The sequence below is a fragment of the Lissotriton helveticus genome, chromosome 12 (assembly GCF_964261635.1).
Source record: "Lissotriton helveticus chromosome 12, aLisHel1.1, whole genome shotgun sequence".
Taxonomy (NCBI): domain Eukaryota; kingdom Metazoa; phylum Chordata; class Amphibia; order Caudata; family Salamandridae; genus Lissotriton; species Lissotriton helveticus.
The window spans coordinates 829,485,930-829,508,168 of NC_136073.1; the positions used below are offsets into that span (position 1 = coordinate 829,485,930).

General features: G+C 44.1%; 1 protein-coding gene across 1 annotated transcript; it reads left to right on the top strand.

The window, feature by feature from the left end:
- Positions 1-766: 766 nt before the first annotated feature.
- Positions 767-21,483, top strand: LOC144798978 (mucosal pentraxin-like). The gene is made up of 3 exons (XM_078670120.1): positions 767-808; positions 15,003-15,074; positions 20,785-21,483. Exons 2-3 carry the CDS (start codon positions 15,017-15,019, stop codon positions 21,450-21,452), a joined length of 726 nt encoding a protein of 241 aa, XP_078526246.1. The 5' UTR covers positions 767-808; positions 15,003-15,016; the 3' UTR covers positions 21,453-21,483.
- The last annotated feature ends 756 nt before the right edge of the window (positions 21,484-22,239 follow it).

The following is a 22,239-nucleotide window of genomic DNA, read 5'->3' on the forward strand; positions in this document are numbered from 1 at the left end:
GTATCTGGTGTTTATATCCACTGTAGGGGGCGGGAGGAGGGTGGGATCGTCGATCATCTAGACCGCGATCCTTCCCCTACCCAAGATGGCGCCCAAAGTTAGTTCAGCGCCCAGCGCCCGGTAATAGCGGCGCTCTATCAGCTGAGGAGGGGGGAGGAGGCCGCCCTGGGCGACGTAAGTCTCACACCAAGGTCGGGCCAACTGGATAGTTAAAATCTATCCTATTAAAATATATACAGGTTTTAAAAGCAGGTTATTCTCAATCATTAACCGCCAGTTAGCAAAATAGCAAGATTTCGAAAAGGAGCAAGAGCGCTGAAGGGCCCCCGGCTTTCGGCCTCAGGGGAGAAGGAAGTATGTTGTGAGGCTCATACAGAGAAGGCCTAGATTCATGGTACTGCACATGGGAGGCTGAGAAAAGGTTGTGTTGAAAAGCACATTGTTTTGAAAGCTGAATATTCAGAATCTTCCGGGCCAGAGAAAGATTTAGGCGCTGACGGAAGTGCTCCCTTAACCTGACAGCACAATTGAAGATAATCCATCCAATCATTGTTAGGCGGATCAGTGTTCTGTTTACTTCCTTGTTGGATGATAGTGGAATTTCCCATAAATGTCCCTTCATAGCAACACTTAGAAATTGGATTGCGTAATATATGGCCGTCTGCCTTCTGGACTTGGACAAATCGGATTGGTTGATATGTGTCACGTGCATCTCACACGGGGGCTATAAAGCACGTTGTGCTGTTGTGCAGTCCCAACTTTCAGACAGAAAGTAGGTTCTCGAAGACGTTTGCTTCGCATCTGACATGTAAGTTTTCATACATCATCAGTCTCCCCATTAATATGTCTTCTGTAGCAGTAGTATTTACATAGCGCTTCCTACTTCCTTGTGGTGTGCCAAGGAACATAAGTGAGAGGGTGGCAGGCTGCGCCGTGGGGTGGCGCTTACTAGGTAGCGTTGTACTTGCCGTGACCCTATGTGAGAAGCGTCTTGGTGTCATGCGTGAGTGACCAGAGCGGTGCTCTTGCATTGGCTTGGAAGGCAGCGCTTTCCCCATGGAGGAGGAAGTCTAAGAGATAGACAATCTCCAACCATGATTGTCCTTACTCAGCAGTTTAAATATTTGCTGCAGATCCCAGAAGTCAGATTTTTAGTATCGAAAGTGCCCCTGACCATATATAATCCACCCTTGCTCTGGATCTATTGCCCGGGGACACTTGTTTTTAGAAAGTCAGACCCTACATAACTATATAACTTAAATATGTATATTTTAAACCTCTGCCCCAAAGAAATTGCCAGCAAGGGCAAATGTTTTAGTAACTTTGTTCTAGCTTACTTGATTGAATTTTAAATATCTTACAGGTTAAGGCACATGTTATGGAGATATTTGTGTCCCAGCAATTTCCAGGGAGTATTAATAGTAAGATAACTTGGGTGGTTAATACACTTGATGGGGACATCTGGGGATGTCTAGTAACCGTTTTGGACTCATCCTAAAATACATGGGGCCTCATTTATGAGAAATGACGCGTCGCTGCGTGAAAGCAGCGATGCGTCACTTCTCAGTGCGCACTCCTTATGACATTCCTGATGCGTCATATTTAATGTATGACGCATCATGTCGCAAGGAGTTACAGATACGTCAGTATTTCTGACGTATCTGTATGGTGCAAAAGTGACGCATTGCTGGAGTGTGTCACAAAAGTGACGCAACTCCAGCAATGCGCCCTTTCACATGGGGCAAGCCCCATGTGAAAGGGCCTGCATCAGTCTTACGCCTGCTGAGAGGCAGGCGCAAGGTTTTGACGCAACGGCGTCCTAAAAGTGACCCAGTGAAATCTCATAGATTTCACTTCGTCACTTCTACGACCCTTCCTTGCGTCAATGTGCCCCCCTTGCATACATTATACCTGGCGCAGGTATAATGTGGCGCAGGGTTTTACAAAGTGACGCATCTACCTAGATGCGTCACTTTGTAAATATGGCACAACAAGGCGCATTTTTAAACCACTGGTGCGTCACAAAAAGTGACGCACCGGCAGCGTAAAAGTGACGCACAGCTTCATAAATGAGGCCCATGGTTCAAGTGGCTGCCCGAAAGGAGAAGATCTACAGTGCAGGTCAAAGATGTGTATTTTATCTAGACATCTCTGGGTTACTCATTTTGCTGCATAGATCCCCGTGTGACCTGCATGTAACAAGTTAAAATTCCAATAATATTAAGTACAGGAAACAATCAATTGAATTCAAATTTAAAGGCATAAATATAGAGCACTTCAGGGTTTAAAAAAAAAAAAAATCATTATTTTAAAAAGTAGTTGAAAATTGCTCCTTTGTTTAGTAATAAAAACGTATTAATAAGTCCTACATTAATAGTTAATAATGTAGTTAGTGAAATAAAAAATATCTGTCCTCACGGTGCATGCATATCTATTACATGTTGAACTTGGAAAACTAAAACCACCCCCTCCAAATCATGGTTTAGCTCATGCACTGGTGAACTGACAAGCTGGATGCCTTTGTTTCCCTGCTGGCATTGTCATCAAAGTGTCAAAGTTCCAGCAGGCTCTCAGCTGGGACTGGAATGAAAGGAGTGCTGCTGGCCCCTTAAGTGATGCATTTGTGTTGGGCTCAGCTGCCTGTAACTGAAAATAAGGGACCCCCCTCCCCTTAAGTCCTGCAAGTTCCTGCTCTGTACACAGCACAGTGCCAGCGTGGGTGCAGCGGGCTTTGTCAGCAAATTGCAGCAGGACATGGTCAGCGTTTTTTTTGTGTGGGAGTTTTATCAATTGCGAACTCGACCCGAGGGTATCAGAGCGCTTTACATGAGCACCAGTTGTGTTACAGACAGACACATTCATTGTTTTTAATTAGGCGCAGGGAGATTAAGTGATTTGCCCAGAATCACAGGATGTTGAGCGTCCCTGCTGAGACTCAAACCCGGTTCCCCATCTGGTCTGGATGCTGGGTCCAGTTCAATAACAGCTGCCGACCCAGGGTCAGGATGGATCACCCTGGGGGTGAGGGTGAAGAGTCAAAGTCTGATGGGAAAGGTGAAAGAGACATAGTGCTTAATTTGTGCCAGTGGTTGCAGGTGGTGGGCAGCAAAACTCATTCTTGGGGACTAGGACTTATTTTTCATCATCAAACTTTGACCCAGAGCAAGAGAGAGAAATGCAGAAAAGGGAGAAAGGAGCAGGAGAACGATTAAAAAATCTTGACAAGGGCATTCAAATGGGACAAGGTGAATTCCGTAGATATCGACGACTGCGTTCGGCACTCCATTGTCATTTGAAAGAAGGGACTGTGATACCAGAATACTCCCCCCCTGGAGGATAGACTCCTATTAGATCCCATGATTGAAAAAGCAGTGTCCCTTACTTATAAAAAACTGGTAAACAACTCCCCGAACTACATGGGCTCCCTGGGGGAGGCCTGGGAATCCGATGTGGGACTTTTGGAAGATGACGACTGGGCGGAGGCCCTTCAGAGCCCCGGAGGAATAGCCATCAGAGCGCGTTTTAGGCTTGTTCGACTCTGCATCCTTCACAGATCATATGCCTCGAGAATGGTACAGCTCCGTATTGGTGGTTGTGGATCCGAGCTGTGTGCTAGGGGGTGTGGTGAGAAAGGGTCTTTCTTCCATATACTATGGTCCTGTCCCAGGATTCAGAAGCACTGGAAGGGCCTAACCCGCATAATGGAGGCTGTGGTGGGTGAGCAGGTTCCAATGGAGTCCAGATGGCACATACTGGGCGTCACGGGAGAGATCACATGGCCACAGTGGGCCAAGCTCTGGCTCGACTTAGCAGGGGGGGGGGTCGCCAAGAGAAATATCGCCCTGGCATGGGGGGCGGTGGAGCCCCCGACAGTGGCAGCATGGTTGTGCTATATGGACTGGTGTCATAATGTGGAGCGGGTGGTCTATTAAGGTCGCGGATGCCCTCGCAAGTGGGAGAAAATATGGGGGCGTGGACACCGTATAGAGGTCTGTGAGAGGGACCGTGAGGTGGGTTGTATATGTTATCCTATGAGAGTTAAGCGGAGCACTCAATCTAGTATTGTGCTAAATTACGCAACATGTCATGTGTGCTATGTGCTAAGGAGCTATATAGCTACCGTGTCATTTGCATAAACTGTATATGTATGTCTGGGTCTGATTTGTCTCTGAAACTTGTTCTTTTGTTTAATAAAAATATATATTTTTTTAAATCATGACAAGGGAGAAAAGAGGGATAAAAACTGCTGTGCAAGGGTGAGATAAAGAGTCATGAAATGTAGGAGGACATATGAAGGAGGCATCTGACGGAATCAAATCTAGGACGCCTTGGTATCCCAAAATTAGGTAGGGTGGGCTGCAGGTTCCTAAAAAAAATCTGAGCCTCTACCCTATGTATTTATTTATTTTCCAAAATAAACAACACAGAGACAGAGTTACAGAGAGTGAGACAAAGTGAAAGTTAGCTATGATTGAGAAGGAGGTGGCAGACATAAAAAGAGGCAGAAGCAAGGACCTGAAATGAAAAAAAAAAATAGGAAGAAGAGAAAGAGTAGAACAGTGAAAGAAAGGAGATGGGAAAAAGAGGGATAAAGAGCAAAAGAGAGGGGAAGAGAGAAAACAGGTTAGACGGAGGGAAGGACAAATTAAAGAGGAGAGATAAGAGGTAAAGAGAGAGACAGTTCGTAGAACGAGATAAAAGAGGGCGAATAAAAGACAGCAGAAGTGTGAGGGAGGGAAAGTGAAAAAGTGCTTGATGCAGAGATAGCGAAACAGAAAAAGCCAGAGAGAAAATAAGAAACATGTTGTGTGAAAGAAGAAAGGACAGAGAAGGCGAGAATGAGATTCTAGATACCAGGGCCCTTATTTACTTATTTTTGGCGTAGGGGAGCGCCGCAAGGCTTCCTGCTGCGCTGCCCTATGTCAAAAGAAAAGGGCAGGAATGTGCCATATCTATGAGATACGGCACATTCCTGGCCTTCTTTTACTGTGCTGGTGCTCAAATGGCTGCCTTGCACAAACACAGGCACCCTTGAACCATGGTGCAAAGATGTCCGTGCAGTAGGGATGATTGTTTTTGTGCAGGAAGGGACCTGGACGGCATGGTGAGCAAAAAAACAATGGATTTAGGCCTAGATCTCTGTACTGGGGTGAATGTATGACATTGTTCTGCGTTCTGTCCATCAAATAATGTTTTTGCATTTGTCACCTCGAGTGGGAAGGGTATGCCCAGACGTGGGTCCCGTGCTCTTCATGCCACTAGAATCAAGCTATCCTGGCTGAAGAGGCTTGTTTCCAGTTCAGGGAGGACCTGGCTTGGCAGTTCGGGCTGGACTGTTCCCATTGGGCGCAGGGTCAAGACTGATTTGCATATGGCTGGGTTCAAACTGGAACGGCATAGGGAGCAAAAAAATGATGGGTTTAGGCCCAGATCTCAGTACTGGGGCGAATGTATGACATTGTTCTGCATTCTGTCCATCAATTGTTGTTTTTGCAAGGGACACCTTCCTGCACAAAAACTATCAATGGAGGCGATTTCCTCTTTTGGTGTGTGCTGCTGAATGCAGTACACATAGAAAGAGGTAAAAACAAGGAGGAATGATGTTCTTTCCCCTCGCTGCGCCTTCCCCATGCCTCCCCTGGGGAGGCGTAGACTTTTCACACATTCCAAGATTGACAGCATGCTGTAAATCTAGGAATGTGTCAGATGTCATGGATGTTACATGGGAACACCCACAGTAAAATGGCACACCTCCCTATCACAGTGTGAGGCAACGCAGGGACATCTGCTGCGTTGCCTCACACCATATCTATGAGGCCATTAAAAGCTGTGCAGTGTGGCTTTGCGTGGCCTCATAGATATGACTTTACAATGTGCACCGCCAGAGCGTCAATAAAAGTGACATTACGGCGGCCTGCGGCGCTTGTAAATGAGCCCCCTTGTGCTTTCCCGTCTCCATATTACAGGCCGACACACACTCTGACACCTAGATAGGATACATCTATCGGCCTCTCACTACAAAGTGTTATCACACATTTTCATTTTACATTTCCTTTTCTGTTTGGACCTTGTGACTTACTAATGGAGGGCCGATTTCATCTTCCTGCGGGTGGGTAACCAAAAACCTTTAGTCAGCAGGACTCTCCTGAACGTTACGTGGAGCTTTTCTGGGAGTGGATTTCACGTAACAGCATCATTGCTTCAGACTTGTGAAGCTGTTTACTTAAAAGTTTGATGGACATATGGCATTATGGTACATTGAGTCCTCATTTACACCACTCGTATTTACTAAAAAATGTTGGAGCGCGGTGCTTCGCCAAATTTATCAACGCCACGCTCCGCCATTTTTTAAATGAAGGGATGCGCTGTATTCACAAGAATACGGCGCACCCCTGTGTTTCCCCTAGCACTAAAAAAGTTGCCTAGTGCCAGCGCAGGCAGCCTGTCGCCATGTTGTAAGGGTGCCTGCGCTGCTGGGGCGATTCTTCATGTGCAGGCAGGGTCACCTTCCTGCACATAAACAATCAACAATGGTGATTTGGAACACATTTTGTGGCAGGGTTTAGAAAAGAAAAAAGCAAATTATGAGACGTAATACGAGACATTTTGTGATAGTATTATCTTATTATATTGTCATTTTTACACATGTTTATTCTATCTGGGCAGAGGTTTTACCTCATGTATTGGATGTATGACTGTACAACGCGTGCTTTCACAATGCGTACCGTTACCACGCAGGGTTTACAACGCAAGTAGTTACAACGACTTGCATTGGGGGGCGCTGGATAGTGAATAGTTTAATTTACTATTCCAACTCCAGTCCCCGTGGATAGTAGGGAAGGTGTTGGACAGTAAATTAAACTATTCCCTATCCTACAGCGCCCTCCAGCGCAAGTTGTTGTAACGACTTGCATTGTAAAACCTGCGTGGTAATGGTACCGCGTTGTGAAAGTTTCGTTATAAAGGATGTTTCCCCATTTACCGATCTGACACCCAAATACAGCAATAAGCACAGAAGGTGACCAGTCTACATTTGTGAAAGGCCTTCCACTGCGCAAAAAGAAGTGTTGCAGCGTTTTTAGTAATTTTTTGTTTGAGCTAAAAACAATTTATTTGTAAAATGTGCAGATAATGCAGCAGATAAAGGATTATGTAGCAACATCGGCAAATCCATAATTCTGCGCAATACTCCGCTGCCCCAAAATCTCATAGTTCTAGTGGCCCTGGAGAAAATATGGCAGTGCAACTGTTGTTCACTTGCCTCACTTTGAGAACCTGCAACGTAAATTAATATCAGTGTGGGAGCACGTGGTAATACAGCTGTCATTCACTTGCATCAGTCTGAAAATCTGCAATGCACATATACATTAGTGTGGGAGCACGTGGTAATACAGCTGTCATTCACTTGCATCAGTTTGAGAATCTGCAATGCAAATATACATAAGTGTGGGAGCACGTGGTAATACAGCTGTCATTCACTTGCATCAGTCTGAGAATCTGCAACGCAAATATACATAGGTGTGGGAGCATGTGGTAATACAGCTGTCATTCACTTGCATCAGTCTGAGAATCTGCATCGCAAATATACATAGGTGTGGGAGCACGTGGTAATATCCATTCACTTGCATCAGTCTGAGAATCTGCAATGTAAATAAATATCAGTGTGGGAGCAGGTGGTAATACAGCTGTCATTCACTTGCATCAGTCTGAAAATCTGCAATGCAAATATACATAAGCGTGGGAGCACGTGGTAATACAGATGTTATTCACTTGCATCAGTCTGAGAATCTGCAATGCAAATATACATAGGTGTGGGAGCACGTGGTAATATCCATTCACTTGCATCAGTCTGAGAATCTGCAACGCAAATATACATAGGTGTGGGAGCACGTGGTAATATCCATTCACTTGCATCAGTCTGAGAATATGCAATGCAAATATACATAAGTGTGGGAGCACGTGGTAATACAGATGTTATTCACTTGCATCAGTCTGAAAATCTGCAATGCAAATATACATAAGTGTGGGAGCACGTGGTAATACAGTTGTCATTCACTTGCATCAGTTTGAGAATCTGCAACGCAAATATACATAAGTGTGGGAGCATGTGGTAATACAGCTGTCATTCACTTGCATCAGTCTGAGAATCTGCAACGCAAATATACATAGGTGTGGGAGCATGTGGTAATACAGCTGTCATTCACTTGCATCAGTCTGAGAATCTGCAACGCAAATATACATAGGTGTGGGAGCACGTGGTTATATCCATTCACTTGCATCAGTCTGAGAATCTGCAATGCAAATATACATAGGTGTGGGAGCACGTGGTAATACAGCTGTCATTCACTTGCATCAGTCTGAGAATCGGCATAGCAAATATACATAGGTGTGGGAGCACGTGGTAATATCCATTCACTTGCATCAGTCTGAGAATCTGCAATAAAAATAAATATCAGTGTGGGAGCAGGTGGTAATACAGCTGTCATTCATGTGCATCAGTCTGAAAATCTGCAATGCAAATATACATAAGTGTGGGAGCACGTGGTAATACAGATGTTATTCATTTGCATCAGTCTGAGAATCTGCAATGCAAATATACATAGGTGTGGGAGCACATGGTAATACAGCTGTCATTCACTTGCATCAGTCTGAGAATCTGCAACGCAAATATACATAGGTGTGGGAGCACGTGGTAATACAGCTGTCATTCACTTGCATCAATCTGAGAATCGGCATCGCAAATATACATAGGTGTGGGAGCACGTGGTAATATCCATTCACTTGCATCAGTCTGAGAATATGCAATGCAAATATACATAAGTGTGGGAGCACGTGGTAATACAGATGTTATTCACTTGCATCAGTCTGAAAATCTGCAATGCAAATATACATAAGTGTGGGAGCACGTGGTAATACAGTTGTCATTCACTTGCATCAGTTTGAGAATCTGCGACACAAATATACATAAGTGTGGGAGCATGTGGTAATACAGCTGTCATTCACTTGCATCAGTCTGAGAATCTGCAACGCAAATATACATAGGTGTGGGAGCATGTGGTAATACAGCTGTCATTCACTTGCATCAGTCTGAGAATCTGCAACGCAAATATACATAGGTGTGGGAGCACGTGGTTATATCCATTCACTTGCATCAGTCTGAGAATCTGCAATGTAAATAAATATCAGTGTGGGAGCAGGTGGTAATACAGCTGTCATTCACTTGCATCAGTCTGAAAATCTGCAATGCAAATATACATAAGTGTGGGAGCACGTGGTAATACAGATGTTATTCACTTGCATCAGTCTGAGAATCTGCAATGCAAATATACATAGGTGTGGGAGCACATGGTAATACAGCTGTCCTTCACTTGCATCAGTCTGAGAATCGGCATAGCAAATATACATAGGTGTGGGAGCATGTGGAAATATCCATTCACTTGCATCAGTCTGAGAATCTGCAATGTAAATAAATATCAGTGTGGGAGCAGGTGGTAATACAGCTGTCATTCACGTGCATCAGTCTGAAAATCTGCAATGCAAATATACATAGGTGTGGGAGCACGTGGTAATATCCATTCACTTGCATCAGTCTGAGAATATGCAATGCAAATATACATAAGTGTGGGAGCACGTGGTAATACAGATGTTATTCACTTGCATCAATCTGAGAATCGGCATCGCAAATATACATAGGTGTGTGAGCACGTGGTAATATCCATTCACTTGCATCAGTCTGAGAATATGCAATGCAAATATACATAAGTGTGGGAGCACGTGGTAATACAGATGTTATTCACTTGCATCAGTCTGAAAATCTGCAATGCAAATATACATAAGTGTGGGAGCACGTGGTAATACAGTTGTCATTCACTTGCATCAGTTTGAGAATCTGCGACGCAAATATACATAAGTGTGGGAGCATGTGGTAATACAGCTGTCATTCACTTGCATCAGTCTGAGAATCTGCAACGCAAATATACATAGGTGTGGGAGCATGTGGTAATACAGCTGTCATTCACTTGCATCAGTCTGAGAATCTGCAACGCAAATATACATAGGTGTGGGAGCACGTGGTTATATCCATTCACTTGCATCAGTCTGAGAATCTGCAATGTAAATAAATATCAGTGTGGGAGCAGGTGGTAATACAGCTGTCATTCACTTGCATCAGTCTGAAAATCTGCAATGCAAATATACATAAGTGTGGGAGCACGTGGTAATGTTATGTTATGTTATGTTATGTTAATTATTATTTATTAAGCGCGCATACACCCGGAGGCTTCTTGGCGCTGGAAAGAGATAAAAAAAACATAACAAGGGTGGCTCTAACAAAAGTCTCTATTTCAGATATGCCTGTGTGAATAAGTGCGTTTTAAATGCCTTTCTGAAGGCAAGAAGGTCCTTGCACTGCCTAAGAGCTGGCGGCAGAGAATTCCACAGGGTTGCTGCTAAAAAGTGAAAGCTACTGCCTCCCTGTCGTTTCTTCTTGAAGCGAGGTACCTCCAATAGATCTTTATGGGCTGACCTCAAGCTGCGTGCAGGAACGTATCGGCCAATCAGCTGTTTGATAAAGGAAGGGCCCTTCCCTTGCAGGGCCTTAAAAATAATGCAGCCAGCTTTAAATTCGGCTCTTTGGGCCACAGGAAGCCAGTGCAAAGTCTCTAAGCCGGATTTAATCGAGACCCATTTGGGAACATTACAAATCAGTCGCGCAGCTTGATTCTGTAGGTACTGCAGTCTTCTAAGTTGGCCTATAGGTAGGCCAAGATAAAGACTGTTGGAAAAGTCAATGTGGGAGAGAACTAGGGCCATGACCACCTGGATTAAGGCAGTGTGGGTGAGGAGGTGTGCAATTTTCCTGATCTTTCTCAGTTGGAAAAACCCAGAAGAGACCACCGTACCGATCTGAGTTTTTAAGGTAAGGTCCTCACTAATGGTTATCCCCAGGCTCTTGACGGTTTTAGATTTCTTTGGGGGAAGGCCGATGTCCATGGGCCAAAAATTGGGACTCCAACTGATTTCACTTTTTCCAGGCAAAATCAGCTCGGTTTTCCCCGGGTTTAATTTAAGATGATTTAGCGACATCCAGTTCTGAATTAGGGTCATGGTTGCTTGAAAATCCTCCACCGCATTTGGAGAATTAAGTGTAAAGACTAGCTGCAAGTCATCTGCATAATTGTATACAGTGACTTTATGTTTACTTAAAGCAAAAAGGAGGGGCCGCATATACAAATTAAATAATAAGGGGGACAGGGAGGAGCCCTGAGGGACCCCACAGAAGGAATTAATTTTAGGGGCTGAAAAAGATCCTAAGCAGACAGACTGGGTACGTTCAAATAAGAATGATTTCAACCAAGCCAAGGCAGAGTCTCTAATGCCTGCCTGTTCGACACGGTTGACCAGAATGGAATAGTCAACCGTGTCGAATGCCGCAGACAGGTCCAGGAGCACCAGGGCTTGGTGAAAATTTTTGTCAGCATTGGACCTCAAGGTGTTCTGTACAGCCAATATGACTGCCTCAGTAGAATGACCAGGCCGGAATCCTGCTTGAGTAGGTTGTAAATAGCCCGATTCCTCCACAAAATTTGAAAGGCAGTTGGTAACATGGGCCTCCAACATTTTGGACAAAAAGGGCAGCAAGGATATGGGCCGATAATTCGTAAGGTCCAATGGATCAATGCCAGGTTTCTTCGTGAGGGGTATCAGTAAGGCCTGCTTGAAGCTACTAGGGACCATCCCTGAAGTAAGCGAGTTGTTAAGCAGGGACATCATACTGTTAGGAATGGCTCGACCAATTTCCTTCATAATTTGAGGGGGACAGACATCCGTAGGGGAGCCAGATTTGACTCTGGCTAATAACTCTGAGAAGACTTTCAGATCAATGAGAGGAAAAGAGTGTAAAGTTAGGGGGTTAAAAAAAATATCATCCACAGGGGCACACATAGGAAGTGTGGAGATGTGCTGTTTGATCGATAAAATCTTTTCTTTGAAGAAATCATTCAGGGAATTGCATAGTGCTTGTGTCGGAACAACTGGTGGAGAAGTTCTATCATCGTTACAAAGGTCGTTCACTATCCTGAAGATTTCCTTCGACTTATTAGTAGAATTTAAAATTTTAGATGAAAAGTAGGCGGTCTTGTGGTTAAGTAGTATTTTTTGATATGCCTTTCTTGCTAGGCAATAAGTAGCCCTAGCTAGAGGGCAATACTGAGTGCGCCAAGCCCTTTCCTGTTGCCTCACTTCCAGTTTTAATTTTTTTAGCTCAGGAGTGAACCATTTGTGTGCATCCCTACTCCTAGAGCTACAGAGGCGTGTGGGTGGAGCGTAAATATTGATCGCAGAAGAAAGCCATTCCTTAAATCGAAGGTCGGCCACCTCCACGTTAGTACTCTCTAGGGGAAGGGAAGAATTAAAAAAAATTATAAACATAGGCAAATCCATGGACGTCCATTTCCTAATAGTCCTACAGGTTTGAAGCTTAAATTGGATATTCTTATCTAGTTGAAAAGAAAAGCTTATACAGTGGTGATCAGACCAGCTGCAAGGTTTTATATCTATTGAGGAGATTGGTAGGTTCAAAGACCAAATTTGGTCAAGACTATGACCTTTCTGATGAGTCTCAGTATGAATAAATTGTGTCAAATTGAGATCATCAAGAAGTTCTTTCATCTCTGCGGCTTGGGGGTCTAGCGCTGTATTATCAAACCAGAGATTTAAGTCGCCGACCAAAAGAAGTTTAGAATGGTTGGTGACCAAAGGAGCCAGTAACTCAGCTAGGGTGGAAGGAAATGTGGCCATAGATTGCGGTGGACGGTACAATAGCACCAATGCAAGTGTTCCGTTAGGGGAATCCAATTTAGCGACTAAATTTTCTGTGTTGGGCAGAAGCAGAGATGACAGTTGTCTAAGTTGATGTTTTTTATTAACAATGATGGCTACTCCTCCCCCAGCTTTCCCTCCTGGACGAATTACAGACAGAATATAATAGTCTGCTGGTAAGGCAGCTAAAATGTCCGGCAGAGAATCCGGGGTAAGCCAGGTTTCGGACAATAGCAGCATGTCAGGTTGTAAATCCGTTAATAACAGAAAAATGTCTGTTTGATGTTTAGTCATAGAACGGGTGTTCAAGTATATACACCTGAATGTACTAGTGGTGCTAGGTGTGGTAGTAAGCATCGTATACTCAGGAGCGGAGTCAGCTGTGAGAGTGGCAGTGTTACTTATGCCTAAATGAGCGATTCGTTTAGCCGTGTTGTGAGGGATGGTAGGACACATCGATCTGGCTGGACGTAGCGCTTGTAAGTCAGCAGATGTGTATGTGTAGGTGCCAGCGAAATCCCCAGCCCCTTGTCCCGGACGCTCGCGGACGAGCGCGGACAAGCTTGACTCTAGCGCGACTCCGGCGCGCCTCCGTCGCGCCCGCTGCGCTCCCTCCAGCACATCACGTTTTATGTGAAGGAGCCTTGAGCAACTGGACCGCTGCCTCAGGTCCCTGTGCTCTCTGACTCCTCCCAATATAATACAGATGTTATTCACTTGCATCAGTCTGAGAATCTGCAATGCAAATATACATAGGTGTGGGAGCATGTGGAAATATCCATTCACTTGCATCAGTCTGAGAATCTGCAATGTAAATAAATATCAGTGTGGGAGCAGGTGGTAATACAGCTGTCATTCACGTGCATCAGTCTGAAAATCTGCAATGCAAATATACATAAGTGTGGGAGCACGTGGTAATACAGATGTTATTCACTTGCATCAGTCTGAGAATCTGCAATGCAAATATACATAGGTGTGGGAGCACATGGTAATACAGCTGTCATTCACTTGCATCAGTCTGAGAATCTGCAGCGCAAATATACATAGGTGTGGGAGCACGTGGTAATACAGCTGTCATTCACTTGCATCAATCTGAGAATCGGCATCGCAAATATACATAGGTGTGGGAGCACATGGTAATACAGCTGTCATTCACTTGCATCAGTCTGAGAATCTGCAACGCAAATATACATAGGTGTGGGAGCACGTGGTAATGCAGCTGTCATTCACTTGCATCAATCTGAGAATCGGCATCGCAAATATACATAGGTGTGGAAGCACGTGGTAATATCCATTCACTTGCATCAGTCTGAAAATCTGCAATGCAAATATACATAAGTGTGGGAGCACGTGGTAATACAGATGTTATTCACTTGCATCAGTCTGAAAATCTGCAATGCAAATATACATAAGTGTGGGAGCACGTGGTAATACAGTTGTCATTCACTTGCATCAGTTTGAGAATCTGCAACGCAAATATACATAAGTGTGGGAGCATGTGGTAATACAGCTGTCATTCACTTGCATCAGTCTGAGAATCTGCAACGCAAATATACATAGGTGTGGGAGCACGTGGTTATATCCATTCACTTGCATCAGTCTGAGAATCTGCAATGTAAATAAATATCAGTGTGGGAGCAGGTGGTAATACAGCTGTCATTCACTTGCATCAGTCTGAAAATCTACAATGCAAATATACATAAGTGCGGAAGCTTGTGGTAATGCAGCTGTCATTCACTTGCATCGGTCTGAGAATCTACAATGCAAATATACATAAGTGTGTGAGCTTGTGGTAATGCAGCTGTCATTCACTTGCATCGGTCTGAGAATCTGCAACCTAAATAAACATAAGTGTGGGAGCATGTGTTAATATCCATTTACTTGCAACAGGCTGAGAATCTGCTATGTAATTGAACAAATCCGTCCGAGAGTGTATAGTGACACAGCTCTCACTCGGTTACAGAGGGTTTTTCAGCATTGTTGCATAAGGGTCAGATCCCCCACAGATTTTCGCAATAACACTCTAATTATGTTCATGTCTGACATGTCAGATTCATTGTATTTAAATGTATTTTGAGTGGAAATCCTGGAACTTGCATGGCTAGCTCCCTCATCCATCTGGGCTTCAAAATATTGACCCACAGAAAGTGAAGTTCTAATTGGATGAATGCTTTACTTTTCAGAACCGTGGTGGAAAATGAAGCTGTGCTCTCTGCTCCTTCTCAGCCTCATGGGAGCTGTTTCCCAAGGCATAAGTAAGTATTGTTGAAGCAATGAAGGTGCAGCGGAAGAGGGTTGAGGGTGTTACTGAAGGGTGCACATCAGTTGGGGGGGGAATGCTGTGGGACTGTGCAGGTCAGTGGAGGGCAGGCAGTGAGGGTTAGTGTAGAAGGGTGTAGCACAGTGTCTGGGGGTATGATCAGTGGACTCTAGAGAGGGTGTACTGGAATGATAGGATGGGGCAGGATGGTGATGGTGTAGAGTGGAGGGGAGATAGTCCCTGTCAGTGGACAGTGGTGGAGGGGAGAGGGAGCAGGACACAGAAGGAATTCCTGAAGATGCAGACCCATGGTCAATAGAGAGGGAAACAACCTTTACATCGCGGTCATTACACCGCGATGTCATTACAACGTGGTCGATACAACGACCGCGTTGTTACCACGCAATGCCATTACTACGCACGTCATTACATCGACTTACAGTAGATGGCGCTCTAACATAAGGAATAGTATAGTTTACTATTCCAACACCTTCCCTACTGTTGCGTACGCTGGAGTTAGAATAGTAAATTATACATTCCTATTGTGCATTACAAATGTGCAATTTAACTGTCTCTTGGAGGCATTGTAAAAATCAAAGCATCAGACCGTAAAAATAATAGTAACACGTGTGGGATTTTCTGCACTCTCAGGGTCACCTTGTAATACCTGCTACTCTGAGAGCAGTGTCTTTGATGTAGGAAAAATGTACACGTATAATGAATTACCTTTAAACATGGAAGGGTTTTTTAGGGTAGTGCCTGCGAGAGCATGCGCTAGCAGAAGCGTCTCACTTGCGAGACACTGTTGTATACGTAAAAGGGCTGGGAGCCCGCCCATTGCTTACCAATGGTTGGCTTGCGCAGCACTCTTTTTTCCCCCTCGTAATTCGTCACTGAAGGGCTAGCATCATTTCTGTTCCTCTCTGTGGAGCAGGAACCAAGCACTGATTGATTCACCTTAATCTTGCCCGGCTGCTGCTCCTGACATGGTTGAGGTACTATTTTGTTCTTTTTAGCTTCTAGTGCCCTGCAAACAGAAGTGGTGTGACTGGCGAAAACTTGCCCAGCAGGACAAACAAAATTGCAAAGATTTATTTAATATAGTTAACTTTCTTTAATTTTGCCAAGCCTTTTCTCAGTTTGCACACATGTTTTCTTTTGTTTTTTGCTCTTGGGCACTGTTCTCAAAAGATGAGGGTTGCCTTTTTCTTAATATTGCAAGGCAACATTATTCCTTTCTTAAGTGATATTTTTGAAATTGTGCTTTAACACATAATTGTGCAGTACACCTCTACCCACCAACTCTAATATGCCCCACTTCATCCAAGCCAATCCATCTCACCTCATTCCATACCAATCCACCCCACTCAATCCAATCCACCCCAGACCAATCCAATCCACTCCACTACAATCCAAACCACTCACCCCAATCCAATCCACTCCAATCCACACTACTCACCCCAATACAATTAGACTCCAGTACACCACACTCAAATCCAAAACAACCCACTCTACTCCAATCTGCCTCACTCCAACCCAAAACAGTCTGCCCCTCCAATCCAAAACAATCTGCCCCACTCCAAAGCAATCTGCCTCACTGCAAAATAATCGGGTCCATTCTACTCCAGAACACTCCACCCCCTTCAATCCAAAACAATCTGCCCCAATCAAATCCAAAACAATCTGCCCAACTCCAATCTGCCCCACTCCAATCTGCTCACTCGAATCCAAAAGAATCTACCCCACTCCAACCCAAAACAATCTACCCAGCTCCAATCCAAAACAATCTGCCCTACTCCAAAGCAATCTGCTCCACTGTAAAATAATCTGGTCCATTCCACTCCAAAACAATCTGCCCCAATCCAATCCAAAACAATCTGCCCAACTCCAATCTGCCCCACTCCAATCTGCTCACTTGAATCCAAATTAATCTGCCCTACTCCAATCCAAAACAATCTGCTCAATCCATAAACAATATGCCCTACTCCAATCTGCCCCACTCTAATCCAAAACAATCTGCCCCACACCAGTCTTTCCCAATCCAAGTCAAAACAATCTGCCCCACTCCATTCCGAAACAATATGCCCTACTCCAATCCAAAACATTCTGCCTTACTCCAATCCTCCCCACTCCAATCCAAGCCAATCCGCCCCACTCCAATCCAAAACAATCCGCCCCACTCCAATCCAAAACAATCTGCCCCGTCTCAATCTGCCCAACATTAATCCAAAACAAATTGCCCGGCTCCAATCCAAAACAATCTGTCCCATTCCAATCCTACCCACTCCAATCCAATCCGCCTCACCTCTCCCCAATCCAATCCACCCCACTCCAACTCAATCCACCACACAGCAATCCAATCCAGCCAAGTCCAATCTACCCCAACTCCATTCCGGCTCCACCCAACCCCACTCAAATCCACCATACCACAATCCGATCCACCCCACCCCAATCCAGTACATCCCACCTGAATCCAATCCACCACACTCAATCCAATCCATCTCACTCCAATCCAATCCACCCACTGTAATCCAATCTACTCAACTCCTATCCACCCCACACCATGTCAATCCACTCCACTCCAATTCACCCAACTCCATACCACCCCACTCCACCCCAGTTTTGCCCATCCCATCCGAATACAATCCACCCCACTCAATCAATTTAGCCCCACTCCTACCCACCTCAATGCAACCCCCCTACTCCAATCCGCCCCACTTCATCCCAATCCAATCCAACCAACCCCAATCCACATCACCCCACTCCAACCCACTCCAGTCCAGTCCAGCCCACTCAAGTCCACTCCACTCAAGTCCACCCCAATCCACTCCACCCCACTCCATCTATTTCATCCACCCCACTCCAATCTAACCCACACATCCAATCCACTCCAATCCAACCCACACTAACCAGGTCCAATACACCCCAATCTACTCAAATCCAATCCACCCCACTCCCTCAATCCACTCTAAGGTATTCAACCTGACTCCATTCTATGCCACTCCACTCTACAACACTCTCTGCCACAGAACTTTGCTCCCCTCTACTCAACTCAATGACACTGTACGACACTCTACTTTAACAAATCCAGTCTGCGACATTCTACTCCCCCCACTCCACTCTAGGGCACTCCACACCACTAACTTTTAGCCATGCTGAGTAGCAGCCACACTGGTGTACAACGCGGCACAAACACATTGCCAAAGCCAATAGCTCTTGTATAGGCAAGACCTCCTGGCTTTGCAATTGCTTGTTTTAGTATGTAGACAAAAACAGTTCCCCAGTCCATCGGATAGGTATTTTATTGCTGTGCAGGGAACAGTTAATCTTGATTTGTAGTGCCGATCCTCGCTATATCATCTCTTTTCACTTTTCTTTCCTGCACCTTTGTCCCTTCTCCTTCATCTCATCCGACACACAATCCCACCTGCCCAAACTGAAAAACTGCCTTGATCAACAAAATATCCAATCTGACACATCCTTCACTGCTGCAAAAATTGTTTTCTCCTCAGTTTATGTCAGCTCTCTATTATTACTATTAGTTGCCTTCCATTTCTAAATTACAAACATATTTTTTAATTTTTTAGGCATGTTTGATTTTGAACACCATCATTCAGTTGGAAGACCTGTCCTTGGGCAAAATATTAGATTTGTAAATATTTCTCCAACTTGACTGATTAACCCTTTCCTTGCTCCTGTCGGCCAATGGCCGTCGTGAGCACTACCTCCGTAGTGCTGCGCATGTCCGTTGGCCTATGTGGCCCTGCCCACTTAATGGAACGCCCGCACAGCGGCGGAACTGCCGCTGCGGTTAAGGCGTTAACAGGTTGGATTTTTGTCACTGTGATTTATCAAAAGAGAGTTTATTCAGCTTGTTTTTACCTATTCTGAAAATGAGCTTTAAGGGGGTTTCAAAGTAGGGCATTTTGATCTTTCTCTACATACTGATTTCCCCCCAAACATGGAGTCTGACGTGCACAAGACAGGGCATGGATGCCATGGCTATTAGCAGATGATTCTTTTTAATGAGGACCTTTCCATGAAATCCCAGATAGGAGCACAGTCTCCTCCTGCATCTCTCAACTTCACAAGATCAAGAACATTAGGAAATACTCTACCCCTGAAGACATTTTACAGATAATAATGACACTAGTGGTGTCTCGCATTGACTATGCGAACGCTCTTTACTTAGGACTGCCAAAAGGATTGAACCAGAGGCTGCAGACAGTACAATATCAGGCAGCTAGGCTGCTCTGGCTCCAGCCTAGATACTGAAGAAGGCTTTTTTTGTAATAACTGCTTTTGATGTTTGAATCAGTATTTGGGCACACATTGAAGGTTAAACATAGAAACACGTTTTCTTAAAGAAGACACAACTTAATTACTTTGCAAGAAGAGTCACCCTCACGTTTACACTGTAAAAGGGATTGACTTGACAATGATATATGTAAGAGCCGAATTGTGCAGACATTCATCGTTTTTTTTAATGTTTGGCACTGATTCTCCTGAAGAAGGGTAGGCGACCCGAAATGCATTGGGCAGGAATTGAATATTCGTATACAATGAGGAATGAATAAATAATCATGGGAAGTTCTTAGCGTGACAACCGCAAAGGATAAATGAACAATTAAAGAAGTGTGAATAAATTAGGATACAGAAAAAGAAAATTATCAGAGTATTGTTTTACCTTTAAAGAAATTGGTGAAGTTTGTGGCGAACAAAACCTTAGAGTTTTGGAGTTAAGCGCGACCAGGGTTGGCAAGTGGGGATCCACTTACTGCACATAGCGCCAGCTAGATATTGCCACACTAAGCCTCAGACGAGAAAGCTCCACTGGCTCCCAGTTGCCCAGTGTACCATCTTTAAAACTGGCTGTATTATTTTTAAGTCCCTTTATGGAAAAAGTCCAACTTTTGTGCCCTCCAGAGTTCAAAGCTACATTCCCAAACACAATCTAGGATCAGGCTACTATAATCTGGTAGCTGTTCCTAAGCTTACAAAGAAGAGATTGGGTGGTCCCAGATTTTCTACGATTGCCCCGCGTCTCATTTACTTCTGACATACAATGGTTTACTCCAGATTTAGGACACTCCTAAAAATCTGGCCTTTTAAAGAAGTTTATGGCTCTGCTCTCAACTTAGATGGTCCCTCTTTTTACTCAGTGCCATGAAACCTTTTTGGTGTACGCGCTTTATGAATGATGTGTAACATACCATAACATAACATAACATAACATAACATAAGTGTCTAATTGTTGGAAAAATACACAAGAAATGTGGTTAATGTTGAAAATAAGAGATACGTTCAACATAGAGAACGCTGCACGAGCCTTCCTCTCGGCTCCATCAATTTCTGGTTTGCTACTGATCTTGCCTTTTTCTCTACTGGTTGATATTCATTGTGTACCTACTTTTCCTTCCCTCTCATCTGATGATTTGGCTTGGGTCAAAAATAAGGTGAATATTTAAAAAAGGTCCATAATTTACAGTGTTGCCCTTAATATTTCTTCTCTTGACTTGACATGTGAGACAAGTTCAAAAGCGTTCTGCTTTTCAAAGACAACTGAGTTTTTTTAATCTACAGTTGACTTACAGTTTGGTACATCAACTGCATTTGGTTGTGCAACTCTTTCCCAAAATGTTACAAAGTTCAGGTGTGGGTGTAAGGATTCATTTATTCTTCCTGTTTCTTTTCTTTTGTTACAGACATGGATGGCGAGGTATTTCTTTTCGCAAATCGATCTGCCACCAACTACGTGACACTTGAGCAAGAAGTGACCTCGCTGATAGGTTTCACCGCCTGTCTACGTGCATTCACAGAGCTAACAGAGGATTACAGCTACCTTTCTTGCAACAGTCCTACTCAAGACAACAATCTTCTACTTTTTCATAAAACTTCGAAGGCAAATCCATTTTCGGTCTACGTGGGTGGCGCAGAAACGCCCTTTAGAGCTACGAGCCCCGCATTGGACAGAAGTCACCACATATGTGGCACCTGGGATTCATTCACAGGGGTTGTCCAGATGTTTCTCAATGGAAAGCCACTCACCAGGAAAGTCATGAAAAAAGGCTACACCATTCAGGGTCCACTGAAATGTATTCTTGGCCAAGAGCAGGACTCGTTCGGAGGAGGCTTTGACGTAAACCAGTCTTTTGCGGGTGAAATTGATAATGTACATGTGTGGGATTATGTTTTGTCACCCGCAGATATACACCAGGCCTTTATGAATAACAAGCACCTACATGGCAATGTTATCAGCTGGAGGGACCTGAGGTATGACATCACAGGAGATGTGCTGGTGGAGCCGGTGCAACAGAGTAGTTGTGATAACCAGGCATGTTATCAAAGTTCCCCAAGATGTGATGCAAACTAGAGGTTTGGTTAGGTTGCAGCTCATTTGTGTCGACATTGGACCTCATTAGTTATTGCACAAAGGGGCATCCCTGTTGCGGATACTACTCTGAGCAAATAGATGTGGTCCAGTATTTCCAGACCTAGTAATCACAAAGCACACAATTCAGCGGCAAATTTGCCCTGGGAAACCATGATCACTCTTGGCAAGGGCTGCAAGCAGAGGCACTAGAATCTAGAATAAAATTTACAATTCCCTGTCCTATTCAAAAAGCAATGGAAAAAGACCAAGGGTATCAGCAAAGTGTTGCACTCCCCCTGAACATAAACGATGTTGACATAAGTGCATCAGTGGCGTCAAAAACAAAAACATACCTTCCAGAAACTACAAACAACAACAGGTTAAAAAGTTTAGAATAACGTTGAAGGAATTTTTTTATTATATAATAACTTTAAAGCATTTATTTAAGGCCTTTTTGTTTTCTTATGAAAATGTAATAGCAAAGATTCAATTTGTGATTCCAGCGGGAGGTCCTTTCATGTTCTGGCTGAAACCACTGAGAAGGCCCTCTCTGCAAAGGAGGTTGTTCCGTTTTTGCCAGTTTTTAACAGCATTAGCTTAGTCATTAAAGGGGTATGCATGACTTTGTGAAGTTGGAACTTTGAGAGTAAACTTTGTAGAATTCCTTAGAGACCTAAATATTACTCTAAATGGAGCAAAAACAGAACTGGAGAGATATGTTCTTTCATTTTGGGTCAATTATCAATCAGGCAATTGTATTTTCAACTATTAGAAGACTTCTTAGTAT